This window comes from Balaenoptera musculus, chromosome 2 (assembly GCF_009873245.2).
Source record: "Balaenoptera musculus isolate JJ_BM4_2016_0621 chromosome 2, mBalMus1.pri.v3, whole genome shotgun sequence".
In the NCBI taxonomy this organism is placed as follows: Eukaryota; Metazoa; Chordata; class Mammalia; order Artiodactyla; family Balaenopteridae; genus Balaenoptera; species Balaenoptera musculus.
The window spans coordinates 102,395,900-102,422,218 of NC_045786.1; the positions used below are offsets into that span (position 1 = coordinate 102,395,900).

The 26,319-nt window shown below is 50.7% G+C and overlaps 1 protein-coding gene across 2 annotated transcripts; it reads left to right on the forward strand.

The window, feature by feature from the left end:
- Positions 1–865: 865 nt before the first annotated feature.
- Positions 866–9,899, forward strand: NFATC4 (nuclear factor of activated T cells 4). Of its 2 annotated transcripts, none has more exons than XM_036844280.1 (10): positions 866–1,074; positions 2,172–3,267; positions 4,613–4,775; positions 5,372–5,571; positions 5,866–6,038; positions 6,513–6,653; positions 7,574–7,629; positions 7,911–8,037; positions 8,231–8,812; positions 9,556–9,899. In XM_036844280.1, exons 1-10 carry the CDS (start codon positions 975–977, stop codon positions 9,621–9,623), a joined length of 2,706 nt encoding a protein of 901 aa, XP_036700175.1. In that variant the 5' UTR covers positions 866–974; the 3' UTR covers positions 9,624–9,899. The 2 variants fall into 2 exon arrangements, with proteins under 2 accessions (XP_036700175.1, XP_036700176.1); XM_036844281.1 differs by having other exon boundaries at positions 2,457–3,267.
- The last annotated feature ends 16,420 nt before the right edge of the window (positions 9,900–26,319 follow it).

Here is a 26,319-nt window from a genome sequence, read left to right on the forward strand (position 1 = left end):
ACGGTTCTAGGGAGGAGGGAGCCGACTTCCCTAAGGGGCTAATTAATGGCCCCTCTGGGCGGCTGAGACTAGGGCAGCGGTAAAGTCCGGCCTGGATCATCGCCCATCAGGAGCCGTGGACCTTTGAACAGTGACCCAAGACCACTAAATGTTCTTCATTTTGGGGGGAGGGGGAGAGATGACCGGTGGAGGGCCTGATTCGGCAGGTCAAAGGCTTCCAGAAGGCCTAGGCAGAGCGGCCTTAGGCTAGGGTCTTCAAAGGAATGGCCTTCTCCTCTTCAGAGCAGCCTGGAGCCATTCTGCACCCCAGAGCCTGGCTGGCCTTAGGCTTGGAGGAAAAGGGGAGGAGAGGTGATCCTTCCTTGCTAGTTGCTGGCTGCACAGTTCTTCAGAAAGTGTCTTCCATGGGCCCTCTACGCTGTGGGCCCAGGATGTGTCCCCTTTAAGGCGCTCGGACCCGGAGCCCCTGAACTTAGACTAAGTTGGGGATTGTGGTGGTAGTGCTCCGTGCGGGGAAATGATTGTCACAACTGCTGGCCAATAGGCATCATTATGGTCCTACCACGCTTGAGAGACCGTTTTCCAATTCAGTTTTGTTCTTTTTTTTTTTTTTGAGGGGGAGGGACTGGAGAGAGGAGAGAGAGAGAGAGGGAGGGAGGAAGGGAGGGAGGGAGGGAGGGAGTAAGGGGGGGGGGACAAGGGGCGCGTGGTTTTCCCATCTCATCCCTGGAGGAGGGGCTGGAGCATCCCGGGCAGCCAATCAGAGACAGGCTGGGGGGGCACTTTGAAGAAGTTTGGGGAAAAAAGTTTGGAAAAGTTTCTATAATAACGAGGGGGCGTCCGGAGGGAGGCGGCAGCGGCGGAGGAGGGGGCGTCTCAGAGAAGGGAGGGAGGGAGCCACGGGTCAAGATACTGCAGCCTCCTGAGATCCCCCCTCCCACCCAGACCGGGACCTGGGGGCTCTGGCCGGATCCATGGGGGCAGCAAGCTGCGAGGATGAGGAGCTGGAATTTAAGCTGGTGTTCGGGGAGGAAAAGGAGGCCCCCCCGCTGGGCGCGGGGGGGTCGGGGGAAGGTCAGTGCGGGGCTGGGAAGGGGTCTTGGGGTCCGTGAGGGAAGGGCGCAGGGATCTTGAGTCTGGGGACTTTCGGGCAGAGAGCCTGGGGTGTGAAATGAGGGGCTCAGAGGTTGAGGGGAGGTGCGGGGCTCGGGGGTCTGCGGAGGTGAGGCTGGGGACCCGGCACCACTTTTTCCTTTTTAGGTCGTGACTGGGGTGGGGGTGGGGGGGTGCCGTTGGCTGCGCGCCGCCTCTCGGCTGGGCTGTCACTGGGATGCGGGGCGGGAGGGAACAGCGGTCCCGAGAGCCCCGGGCTCTGCCAGGGAAAGGGGAGATTGGGCTCCGGAGCTTGCCCCTCGGGGACCGAGCCCTGGGCACGCAGACGGGACGCCAGGGGCTGGGGGCGCTCTCAGGCCCAGCCGGGGCGCCCCTCCCCCTCCCCCGTCTGGCCGCAATGAGAGGCAGATGGCGGGGATTGAGCCGGGGGCGGCGGCCGCCGCTCGCACGGAATACGCGCAGCCCGCGCCACCCCCTCCCTCGCCCGGCCGGCGCGCGGCACCCCTCCGCTGCACCCCCGCCTCCAGACTGGGGGGAGTGAGGGAGGAGCCACCTTCCCTTGTCATCACAGCCCTGGAGCCCCCCTTCCCCTGGCCACCGTTGCGATGGCAACTGGGTCTCCTGCCAGCGCCGTTTGGGGGTTTGGGAACCGCTGCTAATTGGGTTCATGTGTGAGTCGCCCCCAGCTCAGCCCAATGCTTCCTTAAACACGCCTCCGGGCCCAGCTCCAGCCCCTCTCGACCCGCCTCCCTTACCTTGAGACCCGCCCCGTCTGGTACCCCAGGTCCCAGGGCCAGGAGCTCAGAGTGTGAGGTTCTCTGAGTAGGAAAAGACCTGACACGTCTGGCTCCATCTCCTCCACCTTCCCAAGGCCAACTTTGCTTTTGTCTTTGTGGCTCTGAAGGGCATCTCCGAGACCTCTCTTTGCTGAGGAGGGAGCAGCATACCAGCCTTTGGAGGCTGCCCGCTCAAGGAACCTAGACATCTCACCTGCTTCTCTCTCTCCCCATCTCCTGTGACATCCCTCTCTCTGTCTCCTTCCCTTCCCATTTTGACAGAACTGGACTCAGAGGACACCCCACCATGCTGCCGTCTGGGCCTGGGGGAGCCCCCTCCCTATGGCGCTGCCCCTATTGGCATTCCCCGGCCTCCACCCCCTCGGCCTGGCATGCACTCCCCACCACCCCGCCCGGCCCCCTCACCTGGCACTTGGGAGAGCCAGCCAGCCCGGTCAGTGAGGCTGGGGGGGCCGGGAGGGGGCTCCGGGGGGGCTGGGGGAGGCCGTGTTCTTGAGTGTCCCAGCATCCGCATCACCTCTATCTCTCCCACTCCTGACCCGCCAGCTGCGCTGGAGGACAACCCAGATGCCTGGGGGGAAGGCTCCCCCAGGGATTACCCCCCACCGGAAGGCTTTGGAGGCTACCGAGAGGCAGGGGGCCAGGGCGGGGGCCCCTTCTTCAGCCCGAGCCCTGGCAGCAGCAGCCTGTCTTCCTGGAGCTTCTTCTCAGATGCCTCCGACGAGGCAGCCTTGTATGCAGCCTGTGACGAGGTGGAGTCTGAGCTAAATGAGGCGGCCTCCCGCTTTGGCCTGGGCTCCCCACTGCCCTCACCCCGGGCCTCCCCTAGGCCGTGGACCCCCGATGACCCCTGGAGCCTGTATGGTCCGAGCCCTGGAGGCCGGGGTCCAGAGGATAGCTGGCTACTCCTCAGCGCTCCTGGGCCCACCCCAGCTTCCCCACGACCCGCCTCTCCATGTGGCAAGCGGCGCTATTCCAGCTCGGGAACCCCATCTTCGGCCTCCCCAGCTCTGTCCCGCCGAGGCAGCCTAGGGGAGGAGGGGCCTGAGCCACCTCCACCGCCCCCATTGCCTCTGGTCCGGGACCCTGGCTCCCCTGGCCCCTTTGACTATGCGGGGGCCCCACCAGCCGAGAGCATCCCCCAGAAGACCCGGAGGACTTCCAGCGAGCAGGCGGTGGCCCTGCCTCGGTCTGAGGAGCCTGCCCCGTGCAATGGGAAGCTGCCTTCAGGAGTAGAGGAGGCCGGGGCTCCTCCCGGGGGTCCTCGGAAGGAGGTGGCCGGCATGGACTACCTGGCGGTGCCTTCCCCACTGGCTTGGTCCAAGGCCCGGATTGGGGGACACAGCCCCATCTTCAGGTGAGGGTCGTGTCTGACACCACTGCTGTCTCCAGTCATCTCACCCAGGGAGTAGGAGGGTCAAGGGATGGGTTTGAAAAAAGGTCCTAGTTCTGTGTCCTTGGCATTTCAAAAGAGAATCTGCTACCAGCTTGGCTGCTGGCAAACTACTCAGTTTTAGGGAGAATTTTAAAAACGCACCCCCTTTGGACAGATGATTTGCAAAAGGACAGTCACTCCCTGTGGATCAATTAGAAAAAGCCCCTCCAGCCCCAGAAGGACCATGTGGGTAAAGGAGGAATTCCTCCAGGGTGTCCTCCACCCCCAGCTCTGTGCTGGAACATGGGCTGGATTTCAGCCCTACAATGGGCAGCAGGAAGTCTCCCTTCTCTAACTGAATTTCTAGGGCCTGACTTGTGGCTTAAAAGTATACCTGCTAAATTTGAATAAAGTAGCATGTATTTGCAAGTCAAAGAATTCATATTAAACCAAGCAGTTCTTGCTGTTTTTCTACACCTTTCACCCTCAAAGAACCTTGTCCATTTCAATAATCCTAAACCTTGGATGTCAGATCAAGCTGGCTCCATCCAGAAAAGTTTCCCTTAGTTGTTTCCAGACATTGCCAAGCATCACCTGGGGGCAATTACCGGTTGAGACTCCCTGGCCTAGGGTATCTGGGTGCTCACTACAGGAAAGTTGCAGATCTGTAACCCCCAGCTCTCTGGAACCCACCTGTCCAGCCCCAGCTAGTGGAAAGGGCGCTGGCCTGGGAACGGATGTGCTCTGTCCCGGCTCTGTCAGTTGCTGGCTTGCTTAGCCCTCTACGTTCTACCCTCAGTTTCTTTATTTGGGCTTAACAAATTAGCAAAGGGGTTAATTTCTGAGACCTTTTCTGGTCTGAAGTTGTGCTTCTTCTTTCTTTTTTTTTTTTAAATGTGGGATCTTAGTTCCCCGACCAGGGATCAAACCCATGACCCCTGCAGTGGAATGGCAGAGTCCTAACCACTGGACCACCAGGGAAGTCCCTGAAGTTGTGCTTCTTTACTTGACTCTTCCTATCCAGGCCTGGGGGTTAAACTGGGCTTGGGGTTCCTCTGTATCCAGACCCTGTGTTCAGAGCTGGGAAGAAGGGAGTCTCAGTCCTGATGCCCATTTACATACCCTCATCTCAAGGGGCTCTGAGGGGTCTGTCCCCCATCTCCCCTGCTTCTGGACTTGTGGACTGTTTTACTTCGGCTATAATTTTCTTTCTCCCATACCCACCGCCGCTTCCTCCCTCACATCCTGGGGAGCTGGGACCCAGGGCTGCCCTGACTGGGGTGTGAGGCTGCGGGTGATCAGTGCTCTTCTCTCTGTCTCTGTCCAGGACCTCTGCCCTCCCACCGCTGGACTGGCCTCTGCCCAGCCAGTATGAGCAGCTGGAGCTGAGGATCGAGGTGCAGCCCAGAGCCCACCACCGGGCCCACTATGAGACAGAGGGCAGCCGGGGAGCTGTCAAAGCTGCCCCTGGTGGTCACCCCATCGTCAAGGTAAGGGGCAGAAGCCAGGCCTGGTAGCCTCTCTCCTCTCCAGTCCCAGATCCCTGCACATGGGCTCCAGCTGTGCAGACCCATGGCACTGCCCTTTCCCACACTCCCTCTCAGCAATGACCCTGCAGGCGGCCTGGGGGAGGGACTGGTTTTGGGGGAGGAAGGGTGCACTTCAAGGACCCGGATGTACTTTCTACTCGTCTGTCCCTCCACCCGCGCTCCACTCATCCCATGGGACACCAGCCTTATGTCTGCTCTGGAAAATGGTGGCCTGCCAGATGTGGGGGAGGGGTCAGGCTGAGGCCAAAGTTCACTGGGAGTTAGGTTGTCTCTGTTGAGTTGGGCCAGTCTCCCTTGGAAGATTTTCCCCTTTGCCCAGCCCAGTTTGGGCCTCATTCCAAGAATAACACTGTGAACTCCAGGCCACGTTTTCGACACAACTGGTGGAGAAACTAGTGCCCAATCCCCCCTGGAAATCCCTTCCAGGATATCCTTTATCTTTCACTCCTCTCCAGGGGTGGACTGAAAACTTAGGGATGGATGAAGGATGGGACAGTGGGGATTTCAATTGGGTGGCCTTTGCCTCCCTCTGCCAGCTCCTAGGCTACAGTGAGAAGCCACTGACCCTACAGATGTTCATCGGCACCGCAGATGAGAGGAACCTGCGACCTCACGCCTTCTATCAGGTGCACCGTATCACGGGCAAGATGGTGGCCACGGCCAGCTACGAAGCTGTAGTCAGTGGTACCAAGGTGTTGGAGATGACCCTGCTTCCTGAGAACAACATGGCCGCCAAGTAGGTTCCCACTCCACTTCCCTTTATTCTTTGGGCTTGAGGACTAGCCTTTTCCATGGGGTCTAAGCTAGGTCCACTCTTCCTCTCCCCAGAAGAGTTAGACATCATCCCTAGGAGGTATCAGGTGTTCTCACCATCTAGAAGAGGACTTTGGGGCTGGGGAGCACTCTGGAGAGGCCACCTCTGGGTTCAGATAGCCCCCCGTAGTCTCCCAGAGAAGGTCATTTAGGGCTTTGGATGGAGGGTGATTCTGGCATCAGCTGGGAGGGCTTGCCTTCCATTCTTTGGCTTCAGCATTGACTGTGCCGGAATCCTGAAGCTTCGGAATTCAGACATTGAGCTGCGGAAGGGTGAGACGGACATCGGGCGCAAGAACACACGCGTGCGGCTGGTATTCAGGGTACACGTGCCCCAAGGCAGCGGGAAGGTCATCTCGGTGCAGACAGCATCGGTGCCCATCGAGTGCTGTGAGCAAAGAAGCCCTGTAGCTTCTCTCTGTCTCTGGCTAACTTCTTGTCTGTGTGTCTGTCTGCCCATCTCCTCTGCAGAATGTGCGGTGCCCTGCTGGTCCTGGGGACACCTGTAAAGGACCCAGCCCTTATTTCTATCATGGATGGGCTGGGGGAAGTGTTCTACTTTGCCCCTGCTGCAGATTGTGCCTCTGGGTTGGACCAGAGCAACCCTGTCCTCCATCTGCCCCTGGGTATCCCCCATGTATTTGCATAGCTCTAAGGCCTACCCTGTTCATCTCTCTCTTTCTGCCCAGGAGTGGTTCCTTACATGGTCTGTGTGACCCCAGGGAGACCATTGTTTTTCTTGCGTGTCTGCTTCTGAGGAGGGCTCCTCCAGGGCCCTGTGACAGTTATTCTAGGGAGGGTTGGGGCACAGGAGGCTGTCCTCTCCATACCAGCCAGCCAGGCCTTTCCTGCACTGCTCTGCAGCCCAGCGCTCAGCTCAGGAGCTGCCCCAGGTGGAGGCCTACAGCCCCAGTGCCTGCTCCGTGACGGGAGGGGAGGAACTAGTGCTGACCGGCTCCAACTTCCTGCCAGACTCCAAGGTGGTGTTCATCGAGAGGGGCCCTGGTGAGTATCTGTGGGGAGGGGGGGAGGACAGGCAGGAAGAGCTTGGAACGAGAGGGTGAACGATCTCTGGCACTGTCTCTAAACTAGCAAGTTGAGCCTCAATTTCCTTATCTGTAAAATGGGGCAGATAGACTGCCCATCCTGTTATACTGTCTCCTTCCCATGCGTACTCTAGGCATCTGAAACGCTCAGGATGGCAAATAAATGTAAGAAATACACATTCTTTTATTGAGGAGTCAGCTTTGAGCTAATTTACCCCCATGTGGCTGGGGAAGATGAGAAGGGAAGAGGAGACCTATACCCTCACAGCTGGACCCTGAGCCCCTCCTGAGTTTTGGGGCTGGCAGCACATCTCTGATTACAGGAGGCTGTGAGGTGCCCCAGAATAGAGCTGCCAGGGTGGAGAAGGGAAGACTGAGGGGCCCAGGTATACTCACCAACCTGAGACCTCTGCTCTCCCCAACCCTGCCCACCCAAAGCCCCAGCCCCATCCTCGAGTTTAGCGCCCTAGGACCATATCAGAGCAGAGTCAGAGGTTCTAGGTCATGAGACTTGGGGTCTCATAGCCTCCCTTCAAGCTGAGACCCTTTCCGACCCTTGAACTTCTTTCCAGCTCTGTCATGGGAGGGGATGTTTACAGCTGGGTGAGAGGGCTCAAGAGTTGTTTCTGGTCCCTGGACTGGCCCTGCCATTTCTCTTGGCCTCAGCTTGTGGCTCTAGATCTTGGAGACAGTTTTAAACCCTGCCTGTTCTGTTCGGTTGAGTAAACATACGGTGGGCTGCTCTGTGAGCTAGGCCTTGTCAGGACCTTCTGAGTCTGGCCTTGGCTCCAGCAGGAGGGCAAATGGCAGAGGCCTGGGCACGGGGCAAGGGGTAGGGGCCGTGCGGCTGGGCTGGAGCTCCCTGTTCTTCCTGCACAGATGGAAAGCTGCAATGGGAGGAGGAGGCCACAGTGAACCGGTCGCAGAGCAATGAGGTACCCGTGTTACTAGGGTCCCCCCTGGGGGTGGGGGCGGGGTGGGAGAAGTCAGGAAATTCTCAGCCGGCTCCCTTGCGCTTGAGAGTGGACTCCAGAAGCTACCTGTTCTTTTCTAGAGGAGGCAGCCTGGCCACTCTGGAAGCGGGGACACCTCTAGGGAATGAACTTTGCTCCTTTGTAAATGGAAAAAGCCAGGAGGTGGAGTTAGGGTACTGGGAAGGGCTGGGCTGAGCTTAGATCCCTGAGGGCTCCCTGCCTCATCCTCTGCTCTCCCCCAGGTGACGCTGACCCTGACCATCCCTGAGTACAGCAACAAGCGGGTGTCCCGGCCAGTCCAGGTCTACTTTTACGTCTCCAACGGGCGGAGGAAGCGCAGTCCTACCCAGAGTTTCAAGTTCCTGCCTGGTGCGCTCTGGAACAGCCCATGGTGGGGGGATGCGGATGTGGGGACCGATGCAGGGGCACAGGGATGCAGTGCCCCATGGTGAGGGATCAAGGGAGGGATGAGACCTAGGGATGAAGAGATGGTTGGAGAGTGTGCGGCGGGGAGACTGCCAGCCCTCTCACCAGCGTGTCCTCCTCCTTCCCATCCGCCCAGTGATCTTCAAGGAAGAGCCTCTACCAGACGCATCTCTCCGGGGCTTCCCTTCAGCATCGGGCCCCCATTTTGGCTCTGACATGGACTTCTCACCACCCAGGCCCCCCTACCCCTCCTATCCCCATGAAGACCCTGCTTATGAAACTCCTTACCTGTCAGAAGGCTTCAGCTATGGCACGCCCCCTCTGTACCCCCAGACGGGGCCCCCACCATCCTACAGACCTGGCCCGCGGATGTTCCCTGAGACTGGGGGTACCACAGGTTGTGCCCGCCCACCTCCAGTCTCATTCCTTCCCCGGCCCTTCCCTAGTGACCCCTATGGAGGACGGGGCTCCCCCTTTCCCCTGGGGCTGCCGTTCCCTCCTCCAGCCCCCTTCCGGCCTCCACTGCCTTCATCCCCACCACTTGAAGGCCCCTTCACTCCCCAGAGCAGTGTTCACCCCCCACCTGCTGAGGGATACAATGAGGTAGGGCCAAGCTATGGCCCTGGGGAGGGGGCTCCGGAGCAGGAGAAATCCAGGGGTGGCTACGGCAGCGGCTTCCGAGACAGTGTCCCTATCCAGGGTATCACGCTGGAGGAAGGTGGGTGTGGGACCAGGGGCTGCGAGTGTGAGTGTGTGCAAGAGATTGCTCTGCATGTTTGCTGAGGGCTGGAGCTTGGCTTCCCAGAGGTTGGGCCTCCGTGGTCCCTCAGGGCCAGTTGGAGGGCCTAAGGAGGCCAGGGCTTGGTGCGTGTGGCCAGTTGAATCCAGTTGAATTCTGAAGGGGGCACGGAGTACCTGCCTAACCTTTCTCCTGCCTCGGCCCTTGGCCCCAGATCACAAAACCTCAGGGCTAGAAGTACTTGCAAGATCATTCAATCTAGCTCCCTCAGTTTGCAGATTCAGGCAGTGAATTTCAGAGAGGGGCAGTGGCTTGCTGGTGTCCCAGTCAAGCACGTTTTCCCTTGCCTCAGCTTCCCCCTAAACCTGGTGACAGTGGTCTGGATTGGTGATGAGGAGCCTTCCTATTTCGCCTCTCTTTCCTCCCACTGGCTACACCCACCTCCGGCCCTGCTGACAGCGATTGCCCTGACGCTGCAGGCCAAGCCAGCAGGAAGGGGCTGCACGGGGACCTGAGAACCCACGTGGATGGAGTTCAGCAAGATTTGATTGAGAGCAGGTGTCAGGACACAGTGGGGAAACTGAGGCCCAGTGGTAGAGAAGCCAGTGCAGGAGGAGCCTGGAGGCATCCTAGACGGAGGCCTGCCTGGAATGGATTGGGGGTCTCTGGAAAAGGAGGCGACCTGCCCCTTGCCCAGTCTCTCAACTGCCCCTCCTTTACAGTGAGTGAGATCATTGGCCGAGACCTGAGTGGCTTCCCTGCACCTCCTGGAGAAGAGCCTCCCGCCTGAACCATCGCCTGGCCCCCACTCCCCCCCTGCCCTGCCCACTTTCCCTTCATCCTGGGATGGCGGTTCCAGAGGCTTGGGGGCCAATCTGGTTCCTCTTTCCCCAGTTTCTTGCCTCCTCTCCCCTGCCCTCCCTTCCCTCCCCTGGCTGAGGTGTGGCCCCCCGGGGCCTGGTGCTGCCTTGGAGGGCTGGGGGCGGGAGAGTGTGGAGGACTGGGATTGGGGTGGACCCTGGGTGGGGACTGGGAGTGAGGACTGGAGGACTGCCGGAGTGAAGGCCGTGTCTAGACTGTGTACAGACCACGGTGCTGGGAGGCTGGGACAGGGTGATGGGTAATAAACTGCTCGCTGACTAGTGTTTCAGGCTCCAAAACTCTTTGGAGAGAGAGATGGGGCAGCTTACTCTAGCCCTGGCCAGAGGAGGCTTAGAACCTGGAAAGGGATGGGATGTGGCTGGGAAGATTGCATCCCGAAGAGTATCAGTGCAAGGGGGTGGGCAGGGTTTGGAGGGTCCCAGAGGCTCCCTAACTGGGGTGAGGTCGGGAGCCAGGGTTTGTAGACCTCTCCTCCCTGGGGATTCAGATTCCTTTAGGAGCTTTGGGAAAACCTGTGTATTTTCAAGTTACTTTCTCTTGCCACCACCGAGATGATTCTGATTCATGGCCAAGGTCAGGAAACACCAGTCTAGTCCCTCTCCCTCATTTACAAAGGAGGACTCTGTGGCTCAGAGAGGGAAAGGGGCTTGCCCTATGTAACACAGCTAATCAATAGCAGGTTGAACGCTGCACTCCTGGGCTCCTGCCCCCAGCCCACCCTCAAATATCCTAACCCATGGAGGTCAGGCCCCTGAAGCTTATCTCCCTGGAGCAGGGTAGGAGATGAGGGAGGGCTGGCATGGGTCCATCCACACTCTGGATTCTCCAACCTTTGGGGTCTGTGAAGACACTCTGGAAAGATCTGTGTTTCAGAGGTAGACTGCAGGAAGCCAAGCAGCTCCCCAGATGCCCTGACATTGCCTGAGCTCCGGCCTTTCCCGCAGGTATACCTGCGGGTGGTATACTGCAGGTATATCACCACTGACAGGCCCGGCCTGGAAACCTGGTTTGCCCCATGTCTTGACAGCCTAGGGGGCCAAGTCCCCAGTGGGTTGGGGAGAGCCTGGCATACAGCAGGCACTGAGTACCACTAGCCCAGCTGCAGGGGGCCATACCCCAAAGATATTCCGGGTGTTAGTACTTGGGAGACTTGCCTCACCTGAAGGCTGGTATGTACAGTGCATCTAGGCAGGCCTGGCAAGTGCCCATGTGTTCCGCTGTGGGTGTGACAGAAGCTGGCTCTGGAATGGAGGACAGGAGAACCAGGATGACCCCTGGTCTTGTCACTGCTGCTTTGCAATGAATTTCCTTTATCTTCCTGAACACAAACTACTGCGAACCGGACTGATATCAGGTGATTGGCTCACTGGGCCATGGCTGCTTCTCAAAGGTACCCTCCAGCAGGACTAGAGTCATCACCCACGGCAGGAGGGACCCAGGGCACACGTGTCCTGCCCAGCACCCTTCAGCTCCCCCTCCAAGATCTCTGACAGGCGGCGAGTCAGCCTCTGTGAATGAAAAGCTATAGTGATGGGGACTCGCTGCCTCCCAGGGCAGACCGTTTCACTCTCTGCCATAGCACTGCCACTCATTCATTGCCAGGCATTTATTGAGCAGCTACTAAGTGCCAGCCAGTGCGTCCTGGAGGACCTCATAGCCTCATGGGGTGACAGTAAGTAAACACACATTATAACTCAACAATTCAACTCAGTAAATGTTTCTTGTACAGATAGTATGTCAGGTCTTGGGCGGGGGGGAGTAAACAAGTTTAATATGGGGTACAGAAGGAGCAGAGCACAGGGGCGCTCCATCCAGCTGTGGGGGTCAGAGGGAACTTCAGGGGGTGACTTCTAGACTGGGATCTGAAGCATGACTGGGAACTGACTGGGCTGAGAGTAGGGGAAGGCAGGCCAGGCAGAGCCACCAGATGGGCCATGTCTTGGAGGAGAGAGGCAAACAGGGAGGGCCAGCAGATCGAGGGCTTGGCATGCTTGTGGGACTGGTGAAGTTCTGGAAGTGGGGGGGCTGTGAGTGGGGACCAGAGAGGGAAGCAGGGGCTGGGTTCTGAGGGGCCTTGTAGCCATGCTAGGAAGCTTAGTTATCCAAGGATAATGGGCGCTTTCCCACTAGATGGTAGGGCTTAAGCTGGGATTGATACAATAGATTTGCCTCACAGTTCTTCCTTGGGCAGAGCTTCCATCTGCTTCCCTGTGACTGCTCTGCCGGCACATTGTTCTGCCCTCTGGGCCCATACTTCACATGCCTAACCCCTCTTCCCAGTAGAATCCTGAGGTGGGTGGGTCAACTCCCATGGTCATTGTCTCTTCCCAGGTTCCTACAGACATCCAGCTCCCTGAGGCTGGAGTTGGGAGAGGGAAGAGAAGGAAGCTGGATCTTCAGTTGGTGCCAGAAAAGACTTTCTTGGCCACGGTTTCTCAAAGTGTGGTCTGAGGATTACTTGCATTTGAGTCATTAGGGAGGTTTTTTGGTTTTATTTTATTTTGTTTTATTTTATTGTTTGTTTTTGTTTTTAAATACAGATTTCTAGGCAACCCCTGACCTGCTCAATTGTATTCTCTGGGGGCAGGCCTAGGTTTCTGCATTTTAAACAGCACCCTAGGTCAGTGGTCCCCAACCCCCTGGCCGTGGACCGCTACCAGTTCGTGTCCTATTAGGAACTGGGCCATACAGCAGGAGGTGAGCAGCGGGCGGGCGGGCGAGCGAGCGAAGCTTCATCTGCCGCTCCCCATCGCTCCCCATCACTTGCTCACTGCCTGAACCACCCGCCTCCGCGCCCATCCATAGAAAAATTGTCTTCCATGAAACTGGTCCCTGGTGCCAAAAAGGTTGGGAACCGCTGCCTTAGGTGATTCTCCGGCACAGGAAATTTTGAGAACCAGAGTCGTCTGTCAATTAAGGGTCATTCCTTCCCACTCCAGACTCTAAAACAGCTCCCTGCCCCCTTCTCATAGATGTAGTCTGGGCTGCTCTGGGTGGAAGGTCACCTGGAAAAGTATACTTAAGGGAGGGGAAAGGCACACACATTCCTGACATTGCAGCTCACCTCTCCCCTCACCTCGGCTCTGTCTTGCTCCATGGACAATCTGAGATGGTCTCGGGGCAGCCTGGAGCTCCGGTGCAGGAGCAGCTGCCCCAGAACTTTTGCGTCTTCTTCTCTGGCTGGATCTCTGGACCTCTAAGACACCTGGGGAGGGCACACTGGGTAGCCTTCCAGGTGGGTTTGGGCTCTGCCTGGAGCAGTTCTGGGATGCCTTGGTGCACCCCCTGCCAGACTTTCTAAGTGTTGGGAAGAAGGCTGCAGAGAAGTGGCATCTCATGTACCTCCTGGAAACTCCAGATGTGGGAAGTGCGCAGGGGTTTGGTGCTTTTTTGGGAGCTGGTTTTAGTGGCCTCAGCATCTGGTTGCTTCCACAAAACATCCCAAGAAAAGAAAAGGGAAAAAAAAGGAGATGGGGAAGGAACCTCTAAACTATAAGAGACTTAAGGACATATCAACAGTTTGGCTATTCCTTATAACATTAAGCATAGACTTGCCATGTGATACCACCAGCGATCTCTCCCCTACATATTGACCCTGGTGAATAAAAAATTATGTCCACACAAAAACCTGTTCCCAAATGTTTATAGCAGTTTTATTCATAATCAACCCAAACTGGAAACAACCAAGATGTTCTTCAGTAGGTGAACAGATTAACTGTAGTACATCCAAGCAGTGGAATACTACGTGGCAATAAAAATTAATGGAATATTGATTCATGCAACAATATAAATAAATATTAAATGCACTTTGTTAAGTGAAAGAAGCCAGACTCAAGTGGCTACATTTTGTGTGATTCTATTTACATGACATTCTGGAAGAGGCACAGTGGTAGAGACACAAAATAGATCAGTGGTTGCAGGGGGGAATGCTTAGAGAACAAGGAGTAGTTGACTGCAAAGGGATAGCACATGGGAATTTTCATGGTGATGGAACTGTTTTGTGTGATCTCACGGTGGTGAATACATGACTCTGTGCCACTGTCAAAATCTATAGAACTCTACACAGATGGAAATTAATTATGCACAAATTTTTAAAGAGTCATTCAATCCTAGGATAGAATGCAAAGTGTAATATATGAATCTAAATGTATTATGAATATATATGGAAAAGGTGGTGGTGGGTGGGAAGGAGCTAAAATCAGTAATTTGGGGAAACAATGTTTTGACTGGGTACTGTAAGGCTAAAGACAAAAGGAATCATACGTACAGATTATAGTTGGTAAATTTGTTACAGGTTAATGATTCTGAAGCTACTTAACCTATATACTAGTGTTGAACAGTAAGTAAATAAATTGTAGTGAGGTATTCTCACTGTCAGAGAAAGAAGGGGTTGTTTATCATGGTGTGGGCTGGAAGGCTAGGAGAAACCCTGTGGCGCTGGATTCAAGTTGAAGACATCAGTATGAACTCATGCTCGTTTTACATATATCTATATCTATGTCTATATCTACATAATATTATATATATATAATATTATAGAATATATAATAGAGCTATATAAATATCTATATAGATCTATAATCCATAGATATCTGTTTTATATAAATATATATAAAATACACGCACATACACACAAATAGATACAGAGATAAATATAGATATGGTGTGTATAGGGGTTAATATACATACATATATTTGTTAGCTTTGTCTGCTCAGAGAGCCTAAAAGGAGTGGCACCCCATTATCAATGAAGACACCTAGCATCCAGATGTTGGCTTCTAAAAACCATTCTCCAATAAAAGGAACCAGGGTTCCTTGGAAAAATGGCTAATTCTAGAGCTGGGGCAGGGGAAATACAAGGTAATCCTGGAGCAACTTGCATTACCAGAAAGTAAGTGCAAAAAAAGGGGGGGGGGGTGCATATCAAAAAGACACAAGAGGCAACTCAAAAGATGTTCCAATGGCCAAAGCTGAAACAATATGAGCAATGTAATAAATAATGATAATATTAGATTATAATTCAAAGAATAAAATAAATCTCTGTAAGTCCACACTGCTACAATAAATGATTGAATAAATAACTAACTGGGGGAGAGGGACAAATCTTTACACAAGAATTCCTGTTAATAAATGTAGAAGGAACGAGGGAACTAGAAAATCTACTATGGTAGATGGTCTCCTATGAGACCATCATAGTAATAATTGCTACAGGCAAGATCCACTGATGAATGCTAAAATCAGTAGGTAAAACTTTAAGGAAGAACAGGATATTTGCAAAGCCTCAAAGTATCTGCTCCAAAATTAGCCCTACTAATTACTGTGAGGGTTTTAATGAACTGTCCCAAATTCTTTGATACCCCTTGCTCTAGAAGATGGAGCTTAATTCCTTTTGTCTTGAATGTGGTCTGGACTTAGTGACTTGCTTCTAACAAATAGAATATGGAAACGGGAAAATTAGCAACTTTACAGTAGAGAAACAGGCAAACACCACCTTAACCAAGCGATCAAGGTTAACATCACCAGCAATAAGTCATTTGATATCAGGTGTCCCCTGATATGATGCATTAAGAATCTCACATAAGCTCTGTGATATCCTTCCCCCAAACCCATAACCTCAGATTATTAATAAGAAAGCAACAAATAAACAACACTTGGCAAACATTCTACAAAATATATAACCACAAATCTTGAAAAGGGTTGAGATGTTTATTTTTGTTATAAGGAAAAACACAAGCATATTTATGTACTGATGCCAGTGAGGGAGTGAAGCTGAAGCTCTAGTAGGGGGAGGGGCAATCCGTTCTAAAGCTCTGTGATTTGTAACTTTTGGAGACACAGCCTCTTCATCTACTGCTCTCAGGCCCTGCATCCATTTGGATGTGTCACAGGCACTTTGGATGCACTTTCCACCGTACAATAAATTCCTGGTTTCTTCCCTTCCCTCCATCTAGGCAGTTGCTGTTTGTGTCCTTGTCCAGGCTGGAGAATCTGAAGAAAAGAGACCCCTTCCTTCCCAGCAGGACCTAGCTGAGTTTCAATCACGCTTGGCTGTGTCCTGGGGTAGGTGGTAGCCCCTCCCTCCAGAGTGCCCCAGGAGTGAACACCCAGGAGTGCTAGGAAGGTGACAGACACCAGGGGGCAGCAGTAACAAGGTGAAGGGTGGGGTGGGCAGGTGGGAGGAGGAGGAAGGTTAAGAAAAGCAAGACCCTGTTCCTGCTCCTGTGAACTTCACATCCCATATCCTCTTCTGCAATTTCACACATCACCCCTTGAAGATCGGTTCCGCCTTCTCAGGATTATCAGTCATGTGGCCCCTAGTAATCATAGATTTATTTTTAGGGAGCTTTCCCTGTCTCCTCTACTAGATTGTAAGATCCTAAAGACAAGGGTCAGTGTTTATATTTATAACTCTTTGTCTCTCCTTGTGCAGTGAATAATAAAAGCTGCCATTTTTTTGTGATATGTATTAGGGGCATGCTTTATGTGTTTTAACTCCAAGTTTTCTGCAACCCCAAACCAAGGCTCAGAAATATGTGCTAAGAACAGCAGCAACAGAAGTAGATAACACTTGGGTAGAGCTCACTCTGCTCCAAGCGCCTCATCAAGCCCTTTGCAAAGCCCATCTCATTTAATCATCTCCCAACAATCCTGGGGAGTTGTTCCTATTACTCTTTCCCTTTTCATAGATGAGGAAACTGAAGCACAGAGGGCTTAAGTAATGCTAGGAGTCGCACAGCTCCGCAGGGACAGAGCTGGGATTCTAAGGCTATCTCTTAACTCCAGGTCAAGCAATCTTTTCCACGGTACTGCAGCCAATTCCTTATCACATGGGTGAAATCAGACGAAAAGTAAACATGCAGGGTTGCCTTCAAATGAGGCAGAGAGACAGTCCAGAGATTGAACTTCAGACTTGGAATCGAAGGCCCTGGGATTCATGCTCCCGTTTGGATATCGCTCACTTCTTAAGTAGTAAAATGCAGGGGTTGGGCTGGTCCAAACAGTGTCTGAGGTCGCTTCCAATTCTAATGTGCCAGGGGTTTATGTAACAAATGGCAGCATGCAGAGGAGACTGCAGAAGGTGACCTTCCTTCTCAAGGTTGCTAGATAAAATACAGGATGTCCAAGCGCCCAGTCCCTCCCTGATAGGGTGGAGTGCAGATGGCTATACGGGCTGGGTGTCTGTACAGATGAGGGGCAGAACTTGTTTTGAGCTCCCACTGTGCCCCCTCCCCCTCCATTCTTAGGCCCTTTAAGGATGTTGCTCAGTCTCAGAGAAGTCTCCTTTGTACCTTGTCCCTCATGGTGGCAACAGGCAGAGGAAGAAAGCTGGCCAAGGCCTTGGCCTGCCCTCGTACTTGGCCAGCCCCCCATGCCCTGGCTGTGCAGAAGAAACCATAGTACTTAGATTTAACCAGGCGTTGAAACATTTTATTACCCTTGACATGAGTGAAGATATAGAGCATGAAATGTTTTTCCAAGGCAGAGGAGATTAAGTTCCAATTCCATTTTAGGTTGTTTTGGTATTATTTTCTCCATCCTGAAAATTTTAGCACTTCCTAACTTAGCACCCCATTGGCTACTGACCACAGTCTCACCTGGTTTTGGGGTCTCCCAGTTTTGGGTGGCTCTGGCTACGCTGCACCTCCTGTCTCCATCAAGACTCCTCGTTTTTTCTCTAAGGTTGTAGTCGGTCAGGGTGACCTCTTGTTCTCCCAAATGTAACACTGTCACCAAAATTTGCTCTGGCTTCATTGCTCATTAGCCATCCCAAATTCCATTCTATTATGCAATTTGCATTACTAATTAATAATAATAATAATCTAACAATCACTCTCTTTGTAAGGAATATAGAACTGCAGGGAAAAGTGTTGGTCTCTGCTGGGATTGAAAAGGCATGTACAGCAAAGACCTATTCTCATAGATACTGCAGCTGTGCAGGAGTTTGCCACATAGCTGTATTTATTGTTCTCAAAGCAATGATTAAATAGTATCAGGTAATGGTAGGCACTGAGGACATCAAGACTGATAAGATATGATTCCTGTCTTCCAGGGGTTCACATTTACGAGATCACTAACTGGTGACTGAGGTGTTTGTTTGGTTGGCATGGTGCTTTAATAATTCTGCCTGTTTATTGCTGTGTAACAAACCACCCCTACTTAGTGGCTTAAAACAATGATGCTTTACTTTTCCTGGCGATCCTGTGGTTTACCCTGGTAGTTCTTCTGCTGGTCTCACCTGGGCACCGTTAGGCAGCTACATCAGTCAGCAGTTCAGCTGGTTGGTCCTAGATGGCCTCACTCCCATGTCTGAGGCCTCAGCTGGGATGCCTGGAGTGGCTGGGGTGACTTTGCTTCTTTCTGACCACACTTGGGGTCTCATCCTCCTTCAGGCGATCCTGAGCTCTTTTATGTGATGTCAGAGCATTCCCAGGGGGTGAAAGCCAGAGTCTCAAGGCCCCTTGAGGTCTTGGCTCACATTGCAAATGTCACTCTCACTGCGTCCTATTGGTCACCTCAAGACACAAGGCTGGGCCAGAATCAGTGGGGTGGGGTGGAGGAATAGACTCTGTCTCTGATGGGAGGAGCAGCAAGGTGCCATTGCAAAGGGGGTGCATATAGGGATGAGAGGAATGTGTGGCCATGTTTTGCAGTCTACCACAGTTGCCAAAATAAAAAATATTCTATTTCACATAAAGATCAGGTTTACTATTTTTTTTTTTCTTGAAAAATAGGGCAATTTGGGCTTCCCTGGTGGTCCAGTGGTTAAGACTCTGCTCTTCCACTGCAGGAGGTGCGGGTTCGATCCCTGGTCAGGGAACTAAGATCCCATGTGCTGCACAGCAAAAAGGGGAGATTTGGCAGCAAGTTGCTAGAGCTGAGTACCTACTGGCCCATTTAGACTAGACATTCCATCTCCAACTCATCAGAGACCCCATCACGCTCTATTGCTTATCCCAGGCTCTGCTCAGCCAGTAGGTCTCCTGCTGACCACTGTTTGTGACTGCTGTCTTCTAGAATTTTAGGCGATAACCCTGGAAGACGGTATGTGATGAGGTCAAATGCATCCTATAGATCATTCGATTACTTGCCACGGTGGGGAGACCTGAGGCATTATAAAGTGGCGCACAAATTTTTTTTGTTTTTTTAACTAAAAATAGTTTAAATGTTGAAGCTAGTTGTATTAGTTAGTTCCCTGTGGCTGCCTTGAAAAATTACCACCAACTGAGTGGCTTAAAACAACAGAAATTTATTCTTTTACAGTTCTGGAGGCCAGAAGTCCAATATCAGGGTGTCAGCAGGGCCATGCTCTTCTGAAGGCTCTAGGGAAGAATCTTTCCTTGCCTCTCCCAGCTGCTGGTGGTTCCCGGTGATCCTTGGCTTGTTCCCCACTTGCATCACTCCAATCTCTCTCTGTCTCCATCTTCATATGGTCTTCTCCTCCATGTGTCTCCTCTGTGTCTCTGTGTGTCCTCTCCTCTTCTTACAAGGACACCAACCATTAGATTCAGAGCCCACTCTAATCCAGTATGACCTCATATGACCTCATCTTAATTGATGACGTCTGCAAATAATTTCAGACGTCATTTCCAAATAATATCATATTCGGAGGTTCCAGGTAGGCATGAATTTTGGTGGGACACTATTCAACCCACTACACTAGTGAATAATTCTTCTTGATGAAACAGAGCATCTTTACGTTTATGCCTATAAAAACTGCCACTCACACTCACCTGCATTCTAATATACCTTATTGCGTGAGAGACCAGTAGCATTGTAACTAGGAATTTTGCACAACTGTGGTCATACTCAGAGAGTATATCTGGCATGTGAATTCTCCAGGGTGGGAGGAAGAAGAACAAGAAGGGAAAGGTTGGAAACAGCTGGTAAAGATAGTGAGTGCTACTTGGTCAAAGAAGAGGTTGGAATGGCCAAGAGAGTCTTCAGAAGGAAGTGGGAAGTAGTATTTGATTGAGACCTCAGATTGTAGATAGGGTTTTGATGGGTAGAGAGGAAGTGAAAGAACAGCATGGACAAAAGTTCAGAGAGTCTGTGACGTATCTGTGCAAAGTGAATGGATCAGTATGGTATGAATGTTGTAAAGGTGAACAGTGAATTTGGGGGTAGAGGGGTATCAGACTGGGCTGAGAGATTAGTCCTGCAGGCTGAGTAGAACCATGGTGTTCAAATCATATGCACTGATTATATCTATATTTTAGAGACTTCCTTTAAGATTCCTATGAGCAGTAGTAATAACAACAACACTAAGAGCTAATGATTATCAAGTGTTTATTTCATACTCTAGTAAGCACTTTGTGTGTCTTATCTCATTTAATACCCCACAATCTCCCGTCTCCTTGACCAGGTAGTATTATCATCCTCTCTTTAAAGATGAAGAAATTGGGATTCTTCAAGCTAGAATGTCATCTCTGGGCTACAGAAATCAGAGCCTATGCTTTTAATCACTATATTCTACTGTCATCACCAAATGGGTTCCACAGATAAGAATATTGGAAAATGACTGGTAGAGAGTTACTGAAAATGTCTGAGCAAACTCATGCCACAGAGAAAGTGGTATTCTTCTGTTACCTGGGGAATCTGGATTCTGAGTCAAATCAGGGGTGAAGGTGGGGGGGATGGTCTGGTGACCGGCAGACTACTTTAAAGGTCATTGCAGTAGCCTGGGCAAATGCAGTCTGCGGCATCTAAACCAAATAAATCTCAGAAGATAAGGACACTTCATGGTCAGATAAGAAGAAGCAGTGAATGAATTGTTTGTGCAAAACACTAACCTAAGAATGCCACTTCCTTCTTAGAAAGCGCTTAGGCTCCCTCCTGCCTGCAGCTGTGAGTCTCAGTGTTATTACATTGTTATATATATATTTTAAAATAGGGCCCTAATGTAAACTATCGGCTTTGGCTGGCAATGATGTGTCAATGTTGATTCATCTATTGTTACAAAAGTACCATGTGGGATGTTGATAGTGAGGCAGGCGGTGCATATGTGAAGAGAGGAGACGTGGGAACGCTGTACTTTCCACTCAACTTTGCTAAGAGCCTAAAACTGCTCTAAAAATAAAGTCTATATGTACAAAATAAGGGGGAGTGGTAATTTCTGAGGTCAGTTTAGGAAACACAGGCAAATAAAGTTAATTAAAAACAACCTGCAGGACTTTTAGTTCTCCTTTAGTTTCATAACACTTAATACAGTTACAATGAAATCATTATGTCTTTTTGTTGTTGTTGTTGTTCATCTCTAGAAACAGGTTCCATGAGAGCAGGGACCGTGATCACTGATGTACCTCCAGCACCCAGAACACAGTTTGGCACATGGTAGGCACTCAATACTTACTGGTTGAAGAAAAGAGAAATCAGTCTACAAGACTTGATGATTGATGGGATGGGAGAGGCCAGGGACTGGGAGGTGGTCATAGCTTCAGAGTGGTTTTTTTTTTTTTTTAATTTTATTTATTTATTTATTTATTTATTTATGTCTGTGTTGGGTCTTCGTTTCTGTGAGAGGGCTTTCTCTAGTTGCAGCAAGCGGGGACTACTCTCATTGCGGTGCGCGGGCCTCTCAACTATCGCGGCCCTCTCTGTTGCAGAGCACAGGCTCCAGACGCGTAGGCTCAGTAGTTTGGCTCACGGGCCCAGTTGCTCCGCGGCATGTGGATCTTCCCAGACCAGGGCTCGAACCGTGTCCCCTGCATTGGCAGGCAGATTCTCAACCACTGCGCCACCAGGGAAGCCCAGAGTGGTTTTAATTAGTCATAGCCTTGTTAGAGACCCCGTCTCAAAGCTCCCCACAGCCTACCCTGCTTTGCTTGACTTGTGATGGCCTCTGACCGCTGGAGTCCCACTTGACCAGCTGTGCCCCCCCGCCATCAGTGGCCTCCAGGCAGTCTGCATTTGCCCCAGCACACACTGTGCGGTTTCCATTCCACCGCCAGACCTCCAGCCTCTCCACAGCTTCTACTCACCCTAAAAATCCTTCCCCAGCCTCAAAGCCATAGCCTCACACCCACAGAGCTCTTGGTATTTTGCAACAATTACCAAAAGTGCACCAGTGTCTCATGGCCATAAATATGGGGAAAACGTGGTAGCCACCAGCATCCACCGGTGTCCCCGGGATGCTAGGGAGCAGATCCCCATGAGCCCCGCCCCGGCCTTGTTGTAGGAAGGGCTGGAAACGTGCCAGGATCAAGGCAGGCGGAAATCGCCGTATCTGGAATGATGTCGGAGACAGAGACTCTCTTTGCTAGCTCAAGCCAAGATAAACAGTAATCCTAAAATCTTAGGGATGATCTCTGTTTCAGAAGTGAGTTTGAGAGCGAGATGTCCGTTAGAACATTCTTAATAACAGAAGGAAGATTCTCCTCCTTAGGTAGTGATATATTTGTATAACAACAGGTATGCCTTCATCCAGTTAATATTAAAAAATTATAAGAGGCCCGCGCACCGCGATGAAGAGTGGGCCCCGCTTGCCGCAACTAGAGAAAGCCCTCGCACAGAAACGAAGACCCAACACAGCCAAAAATAAAAAAAAAAAAAATAAATAAATAATTTAAAAAAAATTATAAAGGCAGTGCCTGCTCATTAAAAAATATTTTAAAATATTGAAAAGAGGTAATGGACGCTGAAGCAGAAAGTGGAAATTTTCTCCAGTACTGCCTACCTGCCCTCACCCGCCCTCATCTTAAAATCATGCTCTATGTTTTGTTTCGCAGCCTGTGCCCTGCTCCCTGACTTTGAGGAACTGGTCAACCATCTACCTCATTATTTTTATTGGCCACATAATTTTCCATGGTTTGAGTGCACCATAATTCTGGAGAACAATCTAAGCTAGCACAGCCTTTAGTGTAGCAATTCTGTTTCTAGGAGTCTGTCCCACAGAAATACCAGCACCCGCTGAACAGTTGTATTACCTGAGTGTTTGCCAACAGTGAAACACGGGAGATAGTCTGTTAATTTGTAATGTAATTGAGGAGAGGCAGGGAGCAAATGCTTTAGGTATGAGAAACTTGGCTTTGGGGAATCTGTAGGGGAGACAAAGGGCCGTTATCAAATAGAGGACATATGTTTCCTGCTAATAGAAGTTTCCTTTTGGGGGGTCCAAACAGGTAGTATCAGGCTACCTGGACTCCTGAGGTCTAAGCCAATAGAAAGGACACTCCGGACAGTAGACTTTTTTTTCCCCCTAAAAATAGAGGTTAGCAAGGGATTCAGCATTTTGCTTTTAATTTTGGTACAAAACATAGAAAAATCAAGCTAAATTGCACATTTTAAAAAACATAAATATCACAAACGCTGTAATATCCAGAAAAATATGGTATTCTAAAATTCTTACTAATTGCTTGATGTGCAGTTTGTGTGACCTATACCTTGGTGTGACCATCCTAGATGAGGTGACACAGCGGGCAATAAGAATACTTCTGGGAGCCATTTCAACACAGGGACAGCAAGCAATAACTTGACTCTGTGGGGAAGTTACTGCAAGCCAAGTAAATCTGTCCCATCAACCTGCAATTAATGTGTCTCCAACCCACCTTCCCCTTAGCCGGATCCCCCAAATGCCCTTGGCTGTACCAATGCCACCTGACTCAAGGGCAAGTGTGACAGAGGGAAGAGTGAAAGGAAAGACACAGTGGTCTTATCAGCTAGGGTTAAAATATCTTTTGCAGATTTTACAAAAACACAGGACTGTGTGAGCACATTGCCAGGGCCCCTCCCAGGGCCTTGGCAGGGGCCTACGTGAGGGAGCAGCCCAGAAGGCTCAGCTTCCTTAGGGACACGGTGAATGTACATCTGGGTGTGGTGCTGGCTGGTAGACTCAGGCAGCCAGCGTCTGATGGTTCCCTCAGCCCTCCTTCCCTTGCACTTGGCTTTATAAGTTCACCCTTATATGTCTTAGACATAGTTCCATATTAGGACAAATAGAGGACCTTAATTCTACCCCCTGTTTTTTCTGAATGATAGTATTCCATTGTGTGAGTCCACATTTAGATTATTTCTGATCTGCCATAACACTGCTGCAAAGAGTATCTTTGCTCATATATATATTTTTAAGCACACGTGAGCATATATTTGTAAAATACAATCTTAGAGTGCGATTGTTTGGCCACAGAGCATATCCAGTTAAAATATTGCCAACTGATGGATTTTACCAGTTACTCTCTCTGGGGGTTGTGAGGACATGCCAGCAGGATAAGAGAGTGGCTAACACCGTGTGTTAGCAAACACTACTGACCCTTGCCACCCTGTACGTGAAAAATGCTGTCTTGCTGTAGTTTTAATTTGCATTTCTCTTGTTAAGAGTGAAGAGAAACATATTTTTATATGTTTAAGAACCATTTATATTTCCTCTTTTGTGGACTGTTTATAGCCTTTCCACTTTTCTGTTGAATTAGTCTTTTTCTTATTGATTTGTGAGAGCTGTTTAAATATTAAGGAAATTAGCTCTTGGTCTGTGATATAATTGGCAAATATATTATTCCAGCTTCTCATTCATCTGTTGACTCTGCTTATGGTGTTTATTTTCCCATGGGAAAAAAATTCTATATTTATGTAACTGAACATATTAAGCAAGTTTTTAATGACTTCTACTACGGTGTCATTCTTAGAAAGGCCTGCCTCTCCCAAATATAACAATAAAAAAATTCTCCCACGGTTTGTTGTAGTAGTTTCATGATGTCATTTTTAATATTTAAATATTTGATTCTTCAGGAATTTATTTTGCCATATGGGGTGAAATATGCATATTTTATTTTATCTCAGAAGTCTGTCCCATTGTCTCAAGATTATTTATTGAAAAATACACGGTATTCTCCACTGATTGAGAGGCTATCTTTGTCATATACTAAATTCCAGTATGCAGTTGCTCTTCTTTTCTAGATTTTTAGTCTGTTCCATTGAACAGCTTGTCTTTTCATACACCAGTTACATATAGTCAGTTGCATATAGTAGCTTTGTATGTTTTGATTCGAGACTTCTAGCTTACAGAACTTTTTTCTTTTTTTTTAATATTTATTTATTTATTTGGCTGAGCCGGGTCTTAGTTGTGGCATGTGGGATATTCGTCGTGGCCCCTGGGATCTAGTTAACTGACCAGGGATTGAACCCAGGCCCCTTGCTTTGGGAGCAGGGAGTCTTAACCACTGGACCACCAGGGAAGTCCCTAGCTTCCAGAACTTTGAGAGAATACATTTCTGTTGTTTTAAGCCTCCAGGTGGTGTAACTTGTAACAGCAGCCCCCCAGAAACTGATGCAGTGACAGACCTGGGGTTTGCACGCTAGTCTTTTTAAGTCCTGTGTTCTGAATAGGAGTGCAAGGATATTCATCCCTCTTCCCGAGGGAGAGAGTGTTGGTAAGGAGAAGAGTAGGGGTGATTAGTGTCATTGCAGTTTCCTGACACCTCATCAGCCTGTGGTTGCTAAGAGACGAAGGGGTATGCCGACTATTCTGTGTCCCTTCCAGTCTCCCTCTTCGCTCTTCTCCACCCTGCCCTGTGTCCTGGAGGCTGACCTCAGTGGCTGGCCTTGACCCCACTGCCCTTTGGCTTCTGATGGGGTTTGGCCAGGGCTAGGCACTGGCAGGAATTTGGAAGGCAGCTCCCTCCCGCTGGCCCAGTTTGTCAGTGGCTGTGCATCTTTCCCTAAGGACTTCGACAGCTTCAGCTCTGGCCCGTTGGTTGGCTCCAGTAACCACTTCCCCCCTTTTCCCTTTTAGGCTTCCAGGTGTTAACAGCTTCCCCTAAACTAGCCCTAGAGTACTACACCAGTCTCTTATAGGTTTCCTTAATCCTGCCCACATCCCCATAAAAGATCCATTCTTTAAACTTCCTTGAGCCACTCCTTTTGAGAGGATCGTGTGTTTCCTACCCAGATCCTGACCAATATGGGGAGCCCCCCACTTAACTTCAGTTTCCTTGGCTGTTGTCTCCACCTGCTCATTTGTACCACCTTAAGTCCTGACCATTTCATGTGCCTTTGGGAAGACATTTCTGCTCTGATGGGAGCCTTCCAGGAATGTAAGCTGCTCAGGCACTCTGGCAAAGTCAAGGAGAAGTCTGTCTCCCCTCTGGGTCACTCCCTCACAAAAGGTCCCAAGCAGGCCAGCTGGGTCCAAGGGCTCCCCACTCTCTATCCCAGGAACTGGGCTAGTTGTGGATCTGGGTTAGGCGGGGAGGTATTTGAGGGACAAAACCTACCAGTAGAGCCTTGGAGGGATAAGAATCTATTACTCTGTCAGTCTCACAGGGCAGGCCCCCCCTTTAACCAAGATGAGCTTTCTCCTTGGAGGCTTCTCATTCCTTAGGCAAACAGGCTCCTGGCAGGGTGTGCTACCCTGTTGCCAGACATGCCTAGACAGATCTAATTCTACTTAGATTTGAGCTGGGATCCTTTTGTACAAGGTTGAGAAGGTAGGTTAGGACCCGGGAGAGGAAGACCTCCAACACAACAAGTTTTAACCTAATATTCCAGGCAAGGATTCACTAAATGTATCTGAGTTGGGGAAAGAGTTAGATAAAAAATTGTGAAGAGCTTAGTGCGTTGCCATCTCAGTGCCTATGTTCTTGCGCTCCCTCTAGCTGAAATATCACCTCAGC

What these genes read in the sequence shown, in the direction of transcription:
- NFATC4 (XM_036844280.1), top strand. Translation starts at nt 975, where the DNA reads ATGGGGGCAGCAAGCTGCGAGGATGAGGAGCTGGAATTTAAGCTGGTG. An exon ending in CGCGGGGGGGTCGGGGGAAG is followed by an intron (nt 1,075 to 2,171) that starts GTCAGTGCGGGG and finishes CCATTTTGACAG; the next exon opens with AACTGGACTCAGAGGACACC. An exon ending in GTGGTCACCCCATCGTCAAG is followed by an intron (nt 4,776 to 5,371) that starts GTAAGGGGCAGA and finishes TCCCTCTGCCAG; the next exon opens with CTCCTAGGCTACAGTGAGAA.